General features: G+C 40.3%; 1 protein-coding gene across 2 annotated transcripts in view; it reads right to left on the bottom strand.

The window, feature by feature from the left end:
- Positions 1 to 12525, bottom strand: part of CDYL (chromodomain Y like) — a 105250-nt gene extending 92725 nt beyond the window's left edge. For both annotated transcript variants that reach the window (XM_050323164.1, XM_050323173.1), the window contains exon 1: positions 12368 to 12525. In XM_050323164.1, coding sequence (XP_050179121.1) covers positions 12368 to 12391 — 24 coding nt within the window. In that variant the 5' untranslated portion in view covers positions 12392 to 12525. The remainder of the gene's footprint in view (positions 1 to 12367) is intronic.
- Positions 12526 to 13156: the final 631 nt, after the last annotated feature.

Here is a 13156-nt window from a genome sequence, read left to right as displayed (position 1 = left end):
TTTTTGTTTTGTTGTTTTCAGTTATTCCAGATAATTCTCCAATCCTCTTTACACATGGCCATGCTGCTGCTGTGGTTCAACAGAAGGAAGAGCTGAGTGTTCGGAGCAAGGACCTGCTGGAGTCAATCATAAAGCACTGCCACCACAACACCCTCCAAGATTTAATGTAAAAGGAAGTAAAATACAACAATTATTGTTTAAAAACATAACTCCATCAGTTACTATCACTCAGATAACAAATCTTAACTTACACCCTCGCAGCTCCACATAGTGGGGTGCCTAAACACCATAGTGATGTGCTTAAACTCTTTATACTTCAACAGCACAATCCCTTAACAACATTCACCTACTAACACAGTTTACAGTCCCAAGGGAAGATCTGTAATGAATGAAAAGTTGGGTATTATCCAGCATTAGGATCAGAAGACTGCAGAAAAAGGAAACAAAACCTCAGTCCTTAGGAGGCAACATTTAAGGATATTTAATTTAACTGACTAAATTAACCCAACTAGCCTTTCTATACCATTTTGTAGAGAAAGGGGATCAAGTCTAATGACCTTTTAGAGGAATTTCACTTAAATGGTCTAAATGGCCTTCTGGATGACTGTCATCACTGACTGCACAGGACATCAAAGAAAATGTTGCATGCTACTTGAATACCTCTGCAGTTAGCCCCACCAAAGCCAAACCAAACCAAAAACCAACTTAAAAGGGAGACAGGCTTGTCTGTAGCTTGTAGTTATAGCATGGCTCCTCACTGTAAGACCCAATTAGCCTGCTCTACTTTATTCTAAGATGTTCTGACAATATTTACTTGGGGGGGAAAGAAAAACAAGAAAGAAAAAAGGCTTTATTTTGCTTGTGCTTTGGCTCAGGGATTCAAACTTTGTCGGGGAGATGCTCAAATGATTGGCAATCATCTCTGAAATACTCAGTCTGAGTGATATGCTCAACGCTAGACCATGACAGAGAAAAGAGTGAATTACATTTTTCGAGACAGGTCAGGTGTCCTAATGAGTAGAGCCTCCATTGTTCCCCAACAACTCCCGCCTACCCATCTTTCTACAAAAGATAAACCGATTTTAACAGATACGCTTTTCTTCCACTACATAACCAAGTTTCAGATTCTTGCAGAAAAATAGAAAACATCCTTACTTTACAATCAATAGACAACTAATTCCACACAGAAAGTGTCCTTTCCTGAACAGTTGGATGGAGAGAGATTTCTCTGGTGGCTTGACTTCAAACGAGAGAGACAGGTATTGAAAAGACATTGGGAAGGTAAAACTCAAATGTTTGACAAAAGGGACAAATTAATAGAAAGGGAGCATTCATTTAGTGAAAAGCAGAACACCAAATTATCACATGGTTCCGCAGTCAACCACCACTTTCTTCTTCCCCTTCTCATAATTTACTATGTCTCAGTATACTTTAAGACTTTTTTTAGCATATAAAGATATAAAATCCCTTATCCCAAATTAATCACTTTTAGCCACATCTTAGTTCAAGCTTCATAAATATAAGCAAGTGTATGCAAGAAAAAAGAAAGACCCAAATAAAGCATTATTTTACTAATAGAAATAATAAACCCATATATAGAGAAATATAGGTTAGAATGATGACTCTCATTAATTCCCATTATTTATGAAAATATCCATAGCCAAAGAACATTATTTTTCTTCGACAATAAGAATGCCATAATACAGAAATTATTTTGTGTGCATGCAATGAATCAGCTTTGTTACATTTCATAGCTTTTATTACATATATATGCTCAAGTGTGAAGGATAAAATTCTTTAGAATAAACTAGGTTGTAATTATACTTGAGTAAGGACTTTAGAGTTGAATAATTCAGTTAATACTGAATATATTCAAATAACACATAGTAATAAACAGCTTCACACTGTACAGACCAATACCAATATTATGTTTAACTAAGGTCTTCTTGTACTGAAAAATATATCATATGCTATTTAACAACTGATATCTGTTCATTATTCCTTCCTTTTCATAAGTATCCAAAGTTACGAAGAATTAGAGCATAGCAAATTATTTTATCTGGATAAATGGAGGAAAATAACATGGGGATAGGTATAAGTGAACAACAGCACAGTTTCACCTGCCACTATGAGTAGATTAAAACCTAATGTTCATGGGGACACAAACCATATGATGCCCTGGTGTTCATTCTATATCCTCACTAAATCCATGTTTCGTTGCATGCATAGGTAACCTCCAAAACACCATCTTATTCAATATACTTGTTCTGCATTGCACCAGCTTGAGGGTAAAACTGAACTTAAAATTGAAAATGATCCTTGTAAATAATTGGTTTTAAAGATAAGGTGTTTCAATGATTTCTCTCAATATGCATTTAAAAAACATCCAATAAAAGACAACCTTGTTATTAGACTTTTAATGATAAGAAAGTAGAGAAGTATGGTGCAGTTTGCATACAACTACAACACATGTATTCTGCTGACGAAAAAATGAGCAAGATTCCATCTTTGTATGGTTTTAAAGATTTGTGAAGTAGTAATCCTTTATATCCATTGGGTTTGTGTAGTCATGGAACGTAAGCTGTCAAAATCAGCAACTACTTGATGCACCAGCTTCCATGTTTTAACAGTCCTACAATGTTACATTTCAGAGATGCACCCTTAAATACAGTGATTTCTCATTCAGAACTTGATATTTTGTTCTAGGGTGGTTTAAATAAATAAGCACATATCTCAGGAGATGTGATGAATACCATGTGGAGAGAGGAAAAGCAAATCAATTAAGGAGCTGCCCTGCTAGATGAGAGATGTCTCTAACGTGAATGAAATAGAATCTGAAACACTGATGGATCTTTCGAAACAGTCAGCTAACTCATTTGCCATTGGCATCTGAGAAAAAATTCTTTGATGTTATTGATCATCATTGCTTGACTACCTGGGTGAAAATACAGCTTATTCCAATGATAATTCTCTGGAAGTCAACATCTCTCAAAAGTCATATGAGAATAAATTTGCCTTAGACTTCCATATTGCAGTGTCTTATGGAAGTTTTTTCCAAATTAAAACCAAACAGAGATCAAGTGTCCTTTACTCTCCCACTCAACACAGTCCTTTTTGTACAATCAAATCCAAACATGAAGTACATAACACTAAGCATATGAACCAGACAAAGGAAAGAACACATTTGAAAACAATTTGTAAGTTGGACTTAAACCTTCTCTAGCCACATACATATCCTATAAAAAACCTCATGAGCACCATAAGTTTAAATTTTATCTTTGAAACTTCTGACCATGCTATATCAGAAGTGAAAATTCATTGACTGCTCTAAAAATGCATTCATTTAAAATTTCTGTTGCCCTTGGGCATGCTGGGACATCTAGTTACTCCTTCAGCTGCAAAGGAGGGTGGCGAGCTGGGGAAGATCTACAGCATCATTTTCAGGAGGCATTAGAAAATGTTTAGCTGGAAATCCTCACAGTTGAGTTGAGTTGCTTTGAATATTTCTATATAGAAAAACTATATTTATGATCCACTTCCACAGAAAAATACAGAACAAAAGCTCAAGATTCTCAGTCTGATGCAAACATAATTCCTTTTACTTTATGTTTCTTTGTTGTTAGAAAGCACTATTAATCCAAGATCAAGCTTGGTCCTTATCCGTGACCCAAACAAGCGAGAAAAAAAGCGTCAACCTTGAAAACATTAGTGGTCACCTAAGAGTTATGGTATGGAGTTTCTACATGGCAAAAAGCCTACAGAGAAGAAAAAAACACTGATCTTTTCTGTTTTCAGAAAAGTTTTCCATTGATCTTCCTAATTTTATGTATTTTACTCCAGTACAATCTACTATGGTTTATACTTACACCCACAAAACAGTACTAATTTCGAATAATGAGATTAATTCCTAGAATTACTATTACAAGTGCTATTACAATTTGTTTTATTCTCTGGGCATATTCCTCTTTCCAAATTTTCTAGACTAGGAGTCTACTCACACAAAGCTGCTAGCTAGACCTTATTTTGGGATAGAGTCCTTAAGCACATTAAATCTTCACTGAAGACTCTACAGGTGTCTGGAGCGTACACTGCTGATAACTTTAGGTTTCACACAGAGTTAGTGTTTCTGTTCTCTTTGATCACATAAGCTAACAACCTCTTCTTGAAAAATTTAAGTACAAATTAATAGTTCAGTAACATCAATGTATTCTGTGGTTATGACTCAGAAAACACCTATGCAAATGCCTTAAGACTCCAAAAACTGAAGAAGACCCCTGTGAGTGTTTAGAAATATTATCTGAAATGATGAAAGTTTAGCCCAAGGAACAATTGTGCTAACACAACTGAGCAACCTGGCAATCACACCGTAGCTCCTTACACCACACCCTGCCAGGATCAACAGAAATGTGCACAGCATGGCTCTACCCACAGATGTGCCCCTGCCTTTGCCCGAGCCTGCAGCCGCAACCCTCCGGCAGATGTGCACAGGGAACGAAGGTGGGCTCTGAACAGCTGGGCAGCTCAGGTCATGCTGCTGGTATTTTATAACCAAGGCTGAAATCTGCCTTCTCCCAACAAAACCAGCCGTGAAAGCTCCCAATGACTATTGCTGTGACACGTTTCCCAGTTTTTCCTCTGCAGTAAGACATTATGGACCTGTCATAGGAATCAGGATGCTGAATTGGGTGGATCTTTTGTGTAAGTACCTATAGTCTTACATTCTCACAATTTCTTTCAGACACAATGCCAGGTCTGTTAGTTTTAACCTTATAAGTGACCTCGCCACTAAAGCAAAGTGGAAGAGTTACACAGTGCTAGTAGGACCTATGTTTTATACATACACATAACTGGGGAAAATATGGTGCTGAAATCAAAACACAACAAACTAGCATGATTTAGCAACTATAGCCAAACTATAATCCAGATAACTTTCACAAATTTACTTTTAATTGCTGTGCATCACTCATATATCTAGTTATTGGTAACAAAAATGTTATCAATATCCTGATGATGCTTCAGTGAAGAACTGCCTTTAATGGAAAGAACTTCAAAAGCTACAGACTTCTGACTGAGTAGAACATTCAACACATCAGTCTGGAAAGTATTTTGGATTTAAGGTATATCCATTTCAACACTCTTAAGAATGTACCTCACTGGTTCCCCCACATACATATTTACAAAATGTACATCTAATATTTTCCTGTGATAAATTCATCATAACATACTTCCCACAACTTGCTTTAAACTGGTATCTTCAAACTAAAGCCAAATTCCCTAAACCAAGAAAATTTCCATAAACCAGTATTCTACAGGAAGTGGAGATGCTTAGAGAAGAATTTAAATGTCTCTGCAAAATGAAAATCACAAAGTCACTTACTAAAAAAAAGTATTCTTCCTTCCCTGTCAATCTAGGATATTAAAAAAAAAATTGGATTTTGATTTTTCAGATGCTGCTATGACAATCAGACTGAGCATTAACACCTATTTTCCTTAAAAGGAGTGAAACCTTCAGAAACTGTGGGGGCAGAAGAGTTGGAGAGGCACATCTACAAATGTGGTTAGGCCACTTAAAACACACACCTTATCTTTCCCCACAAAAGAAATGAAACAAACAAACCCTCAGACATAACATGGCCAAGAAGGAAGATTTGATCAGAGCTATACTAATTTATTTTATGTACTGTGATTACAAAATGTGAAGCCTCACTAAGGAATCACAACAAAACTGAGTTACAGTAGTTTCATTATTCAATATAACTAATAGACAGTTAAAAGATACTTAAAAAATAGTTGCTTTATTTTGCAGCTAATGCTACCAAAGTGGCTTCAAAATAACTTAAAAATGCAAATCTATGATTAAAAACTTGGTTTTAAGCCATATTCATTCTGTGTATTCATATATATTCATAGATGTCTTGAAAAATATCTACCACAGGTCACCATTAAGGGACACATGTAAATCTTCTGAGGATGTTTATGAAAACAGTAAATATTCATCCTTTAATAGTGAACTAAGCCGGTAACATGACAATTTTCTTTTTCTCTAAGTAATATGGAGAGAAGTTCAAAGAAACAGTTTCAAAGAACACAACATTCTTGTGTGTAAATATTAAAAGTCCATCAAAAATTAGAAAAATAAAAGCTCTTCCAAGAAAGATACTACAGATTTGGAAAATAGATTTGATAATGAAAAATACAGAACTTTTAAGGTATTTTCTAGACTAACAATATACTGTCAGAGAAAGCACACGGAAAGTTCAATATGTAAATTATAAATATTTTACTGTAAGATTAAAAAAAAATAATCAAGCCTGTACTTACTGACCAATAAAGTTATCTATTACATGCCATCCAGCCATCAGAAACCTCAAAGGCACAGAAGAAGTGAACAGGGAGAGAGCTGAGCATACCTTTTCACCCTGCAAACACAGTTTTCGGAGCTCCAACAGATACACAAAAACAATAAACTGCCCAGTTAACAGCAGATTTGGAATTCATTACAGAAGAATAAGAGTGGCATTACAGGCCTGCACATCTGTTATATCCATCAGATCTGCACATCCAGTTATCACATACTTAAGAAGTCATTCTGGTTGAGTAAGATGAAAGCATAACTGTTAGTAACTTGTTTTTTCTGCCACTTTGGCACAGGTCAGAAATGCTGCAGCAGTCAGGAATAAATGAAGCTGCACTTACTGAGAAGTCTAAAAGGGACACAGCATCACTGATGCTGTTCCAGCTATGCCAACTTTCCCGAGGAACATGGAGCTGTGGTGTGTCTCATTAAGTCTTTTGTGTCCGATAATTCATCCTCATTCAAGAGGTACTGAACATCAGCATAGTGGAAGCAACCTTCTGTGATAGTCGTCTAGCAAGTTGGAAGTAATTATTCTGTAACTCTAAATATAACTGGCACCACAGTAGTAAATCTCTGGTTGACCAAAAAACTCAAGAAATTAAATCACAGTAAAAGACAGGAACTGTGAAGGTAAGAATTATCCAGAGCTTTACATGCTTTATGGATGGTGCATCTCTCCCCCTTTGCCACTTCCTCTCCGTTCCATCTTTTTTTTTTTCTGTGATGGACATGGGTAATTCAAAGTAAGTTACACAGAAAAAAAATTAAAAACATATAATTTCTCAATATACCTATTTTGTACATGTAGGTACAAATGAGTTTCATGCATAAAAACTGCTAGAACATCTCTTTATCTGTGAACCACTTGAGGTTCTACACAAGACATGGGCAGAAGTTCATTCCTTTACATGCGTGTGTTTGAACTCCCTCTGGGAGCAGCCTAGAGCCTTGCCAGGCCAAGTGGCACCGCAGACGGCAGAGCACATTGGAGGAAATCCCAGGGGGAGCTCAGGCATTTCCCCTGTGGCAGCAGCAGAAGATGGGGCACCAGACCTTCCTAATTGTGTCCAGAGCTCTGGGGCTAACTCAAGCTGGCAAAAAGCAGCTTGGCAAGGGACATTGAAAAGTCAAGCTTCTTGCACTAAATATGATGGCTCCATTCCTGCAGTGCTCTTGCATTTGTGATCTGGTTTAAAGAAGTGAAAGTCACCAATGGGGGAAGAACAGTTATTCCTCAACTCTTATTTTAAGTCAGATGTATAGTTCCTAAGGGGTGAAAGCAACACAAACAGGTCTAATGTAAATTCCTAGTCTTGTTTAGTTGGATAGGGTCAGTCAAGCAAGTCTTTTACTTTGCCTGAAACAAGCAGTAACATTTGCACCAATTGTCAAAATAAAATTGTAAAAACTCAGGTATTACATCTCAATGACTATAAGACCCCCTTTATGAACAAGATCTTTAACCAAGATCTTGGGAATCAGCACATCAGAGACAAGCAGCAGAAGATGGATCCCAAGACAATTTGGACTTCCTGCAAGACAGGTTGAATTAAAAAAAACATTTCAATGAGGAAAAAATGGCTTTTGTCCAAACAGCCAATTCTGATTTGTTGTTAATAGCAATTTTTCAACAAATAGCTATAAGAAATTACAACAAACTCCAAGTTGTGTACTGTAGATAATGGATTTACCCTTTCAGTTAACTTTAACAAAACAAATGTTTAAACTTCCCAGTAAATGCACACAAAACATGATGAAGGTTCGATTGCTGCAGTGTTACTTGGGCTAGAGAGAAACTTTGGGTTTAAGTGGGTAATTCCTATGCAGTATCAAATTTTCAGCAAAATGACAGCATTTCTCCTCCAATTTTCTACACTCTATCATTTCAAAAACTAGCCCAGTAGATGAAGAACAACACACAGGATCACTTTTTTTGACTTGTGGCTGCTACTGTATACACAAAGTTTAAATTTTCTTGGAATGTGTCTTTGAGTCTTACTTATTAGGTGATTAAACCTGACATATATCTTAATGCAAGGCCATAGAACTTCAGTCAGTTGCTCCTTAAATTTGTTTCAGTTTGTAATTTCATTGTATCTGTATAATTTAATGTCAAAGGCCTTAGCTCTAAAAATAAAACCAAAAATACTGAATCATCATAGGAAGTGAAGAATCACCTTGAGAATACCAGACACCAGGATCAAAAAAAATGCATATGTATTTTGCAAAACACTTGAAGAATTTAAAAAAAAAAAAAAAAAAGAAGACATTTTCCATTTTATGAAACATACAAAAATGTATAATTTTGAACTACCAGACTTCAAGTATGTTAACGTGTCATATTTTTATGGAAATCGATTAAGTCACCTTAAAACTCTAAGCTTATGAGCAATGTCAAGGTGAAACACAGAGTGAAGAAAAGGCATTGATGCATAGATGTACTTCCAAAGTTCACACAAACTGTTTTGCTTACTTCTTGGTAAAACCCAGTAAAAATGTTGTGATATGACTAGCAACCATGGCCCAAGCCTAACTATGGTTACATAAATTAAACCAATGGGCCATTTATACCATCACCTGTACCAGTAATCCTTAGAGGAAAGACAGAAACACTTGGTACTTTAACTACCCTCAGACAGAGAACCTCACTGCATTTCCGCCACACCTAATACAAAAAAAGGTATTAAATTTTATGACAAAGAGACTCTTCCAAACTCAGCACAGCATTAGTAGTTGTCTACCAGCTGTCATTTGGTACGTCTGACCTACTGGCCAACGCACAGTTGTCCTGGAGAGTACTTGTATGGAATCACTTCCACATTTCATCCAACAAACATGTCATGCCAACCACAGCTCAGAATGACTTCAATCCCAGACATCACTACAAGAGTTTGCCGAAGGAGGTCAAGGGATTTGACTGCAGTGAGAGCAAACATAGTTTGCTTTCAAAATAACCTTCTAAATGAGGTGGATACCCTACTTCTAATTACTCCAGAGAAGATGATGAGAATAAGCAACACAGTTTCAATTGGTGGTAAACAGTCAGTAGTGAAAGTTGTCACAACGAAAAAGAAAGTAGTCCTACTATTTGCCCAAAGGGATGTACAAAGGACTTTCCAGAAACCACACTAACGCACATATGAAGAGAGATGCCATAAGATGTCAATGCCTATTGAAACAAACTTGTGGAAATAAAAACACGATAGCACCTTTTCTTATGTTTTTCTTTACCTGTCTTGTTCACCAGTTTCTCCATGTCTGTCCACCTCACTAAGAAACACAGTCACTTGAAGAACCAAACTTACAAACAGAAAGACTTTGTTATTCGCCTCACCTATAGAGGCTGGCAACATTACCAATTGTTTCATTTTCCATATAGAAAAAAGAGTCTCTTTAATGTTTCTCAATAAAGTTCCATATTGTCTTCAGATCTTCTACCCGCTCAAAAAAAACTACCACAACCTCTAAAATGCTCAGGAACAAATGACATGGAGGATACACAGCCCAGGAACAAACAGCACACAGGATATACAGCTACACCAACAGTCATCCTTCCAGCCTGTTCATATAGTTCAAGGTCTCAGTCTTTGAATTCCAAATCACTGGCCTATATAGAGAACAGCTCCCTCTCTTGAGATATGATATCCAGAGTAAAAATAATCCCATAAACAAGTGAATCCTGAAAAAAAAAAAAAAAAAAAAGGAACTTACCTTCATTTCCTATAAGAGGAATTTTTATTTGTATTTTGGAAGAACCATGACACAGATACCACAAGGAGTAGCTGGCATTCATACTTAGGCTAACAATTACAAATAGATTATACACTTTTTTTGATCAAGACATCAGATCAAGATTCAGAAGGAAAAACGAAGGTATAACAAATGGCACTGGATTTCAAACACCAGATTCAAAGAATATTGTATGGCATGAACTATAAAGAAAACAGCCATGAAACACAAATAAAGCCCCAGTCAATACCCTGGGCAGTTCACTAATAGTTAACTAAACAGTTAACATTTCACATCAACCTGCAGCTATGTCCTTCCCAAATTAGTGCTCACTGCATTTAAATTATTTATTATTTTATTATTTTTTCAAACATGGCTAGAAAACTCATTATGAGACAAAACTTGTCAAAAGTGAGCAATCAAGAAAAAAGAGACAGCTTGACCACATCCCAGTCCAAATGCATTAACAACTTCGGTATCTCAAACAAACTTCGCACTTAGACGATTAAAGAATACATCTAATTTTTAAAATTAAAGAAGTAGTTTATCTCTTCAGGTGGCTTGTGAAAGAGGATTTTGCCCTATAGCCATCACCTGCCAAGTGAGGACGACCATGCTCAACAGACTACTGAGACTACTTGAACACAACTTGAGACAAACAAGAAGAGTCATGCACAATGGTCACTCTTAACTTCAGCCCAATGCCCAGCAAATAGAATTCTTCTAGTCATTTCTTTATGCCTGTGGAAGCCAATATCCTGTTGTCCATCTTTGATCAAACGCTTAGAGGAAGTACTGGTCCCATCAGAGTTTATGGGCCAAACTCCACAAACCCAACAGAACTTTTTCCGAAGTCAAAGCAAGTTTTTGGCAATCCCTTAGGATGCAGAGTGGTCTCTAAATTTCTCTCCTACTTCCAGGGATGATCCCTTCAAGATTGGCTTAAGCCACATTACGAGGATGGGGAAACTTGCCAAAGCAATTAACTATGATTTATCTGTCTTGGGAATACAGGCCTTCAATCTTCTTTCTAGTCTATCAGTTCAGCACCTCTGCTTGGCAGTCAACTTGCTTAGAATATAAGCCCACCAGGGGCACCTTTCACTGGCATGTAACTCCATTAACAAGAGATACATGTGCACCAACAGTACAGTAAGACATCTTCTGTCAAGTGTCCTGAAGGCTGTCTGTTCTCCCCTTGACCTTAGAGTTCCAGCCTCTGGATATATTTTTTTTTTTTTTTAAAATAGATCACTGCCTGGATGCATATTAACTACAAGATAAGAGCATTTTTGGGTTTGGGTGGCCACTTCTTTACCCAAAAGGCAAGAACGGGTCCAAAACGACAACAGCTTTTCACTCCCAGGGATGACTTCTTGTAAAAATAAAAACAAGGAAGTTCAATCCAAGAGAACCATGATGCTTTTCAATTAAGGGCAAGGATGTGAAATTGCCACACATAAGACAGGAAATTCAAAGTTAGGCTGTCACCTCGCTCCTTTCTTCACCCCAAAACCTTCCTCTCCCGTCAGCACACCCTTCGACCACCTCCCGAGCGACGAGTGAGGGATGTGGCGTGTCAGAGCCCTAACTTTCAATCTTTTGGGGGCTTCCCTTGCAACCTCAACCGTATCGTTGGAGCACGAAAGAGCCGGAGGAGTTTAAATTTTAATATTTTGCATCGCCGCAGCTTGCTGCACGGCCAAGGGACACGATGGTGGCACGAAGGGACTTTGGTACAGACACAAATCCAAGAGGAAAGCCCCTCAGCCCTCTCCCCCGCCTGTCCTCCCACCAACTCCCCCGGGCCGGACAGAGGCAGTAACTCGGCTTTGCACACATTTTTGCACAGCGCCGGGCTCGCACTCCGGCGTGCTCGCTGCCGGGGCTGTCAGCGCCGCTCGCCCCATCCAGCACCCCCCCTGCTCCTGCTGGACTCAAAGTGTTGTGTGAACGTGGGGAAAGCGGGGAGGACGGAGCAGGGCGGGGTGGGGGGAGAGGTGGGGGCAGCGCAGGCCACGGTAACACTTTGCCGTCTCCTCCTTTCAGTCACATTTCCGTCCTCCTCCAGCAAAACTGGGGAGGGCAGGGGGCGGGGGCCAGGCTGGGCACACACGCAGGCGCCGGGCCCAGCGCGAAGGGGCAGCACCCGCCGCAAGTGTGGGTGACAAGCCCGGCGGCGCTCCCGGGGAGCAACAAAAAGGCTCCCGAGCGGGGTGGGGTGGGGTGCGGTGGCCGGCGGGGCCGGGGGCAGGGCCGGCGGGGCTCGGGGGCTCTTACCTCGTAGAGTTCCTCGGAAGCCATGCTGGGGGAGCCCTCACAAGGTGGAGTTGGGTGCTGGTTTGGAAATACTTTTGTTTCAGTTGGTGTCCGTTTGGCCTCCTCCTCCTCCTCCTCTTCTGCCTCCTCGTCTTCTTCTTCTTCTTCTTCTTCTTCTTCTTCTCCTCCTCCCTCTCCCTCCTCCTCCTCTTTCCCCCCTCCTCCTCCTCCTCCTCCTCTTCTTCTTCTTCCTCCTCCTCCTCCTTCTTCTTCTTCCTCCTCCTCCCTGCGCGTCTCTCTCCAGCGCAACTAGCAGCTCCGCTCGTTAAATGCCAGTGAGGTGCTGCTGCTGCTGCTCCTGCTGCTGCTGCTGGCGGCGGCGGCGGCGGCGGCGGCGGGGGGGTGCGCGCACGGCAGCTGCGCAACTCGCTCGCTCTCCCCGCTCGCCCTCGTACAGCCCGGCGCGCACGCACAACGCGCGCCCCCGCGCACACACACAACGCGCGCCCCCGCGCACACCCCGGCCCGCGCGCCCCCGCGCACACCCTCGCACGCGCGCTCCCGGCACCCCCCACCCCAACCCCTGCACCCTCCGGCCGGCCCTGGCTGCGCCTCGCCTGCTCCCTCCCCAGGAACACTAATCGAGCGCAGAGAGGCAGCGCCACACGCAACCACCGCTCTCCGCCCCGCCGGCTCCACCAGCCGTTCCCCCCACTCCGCCCGGCACCATCCTCCTCCTCCTCCTCCTCCTCCTCCTCCTCCTCTCGTCCTTCCCTCCCCCTGCCTCCCTCCCTCCCCGCCGCCTTTGAT

Source organism: Myiozetetes cayanensis, unplaced genomic scaffold (assembly GCF_022539395.1).
Source record: "Myiozetetes cayanensis isolate MyiCay16 unplaced genomic scaffold, myiCay2020 scf1, whole genome shotgun sequence".
Classification (NCBI taxonomy): Eukaryota; Metazoa; Chordata; class Aves; order Passeriformes; family Tyrannidae; genus Myiozetetes; species Myiozetetes cayanensis.
The sequence above is the reverse complement of the archived record's forward strand: the minus strand, read 5'-3'. Positions and strand labels throughout refer to the sequence as shown.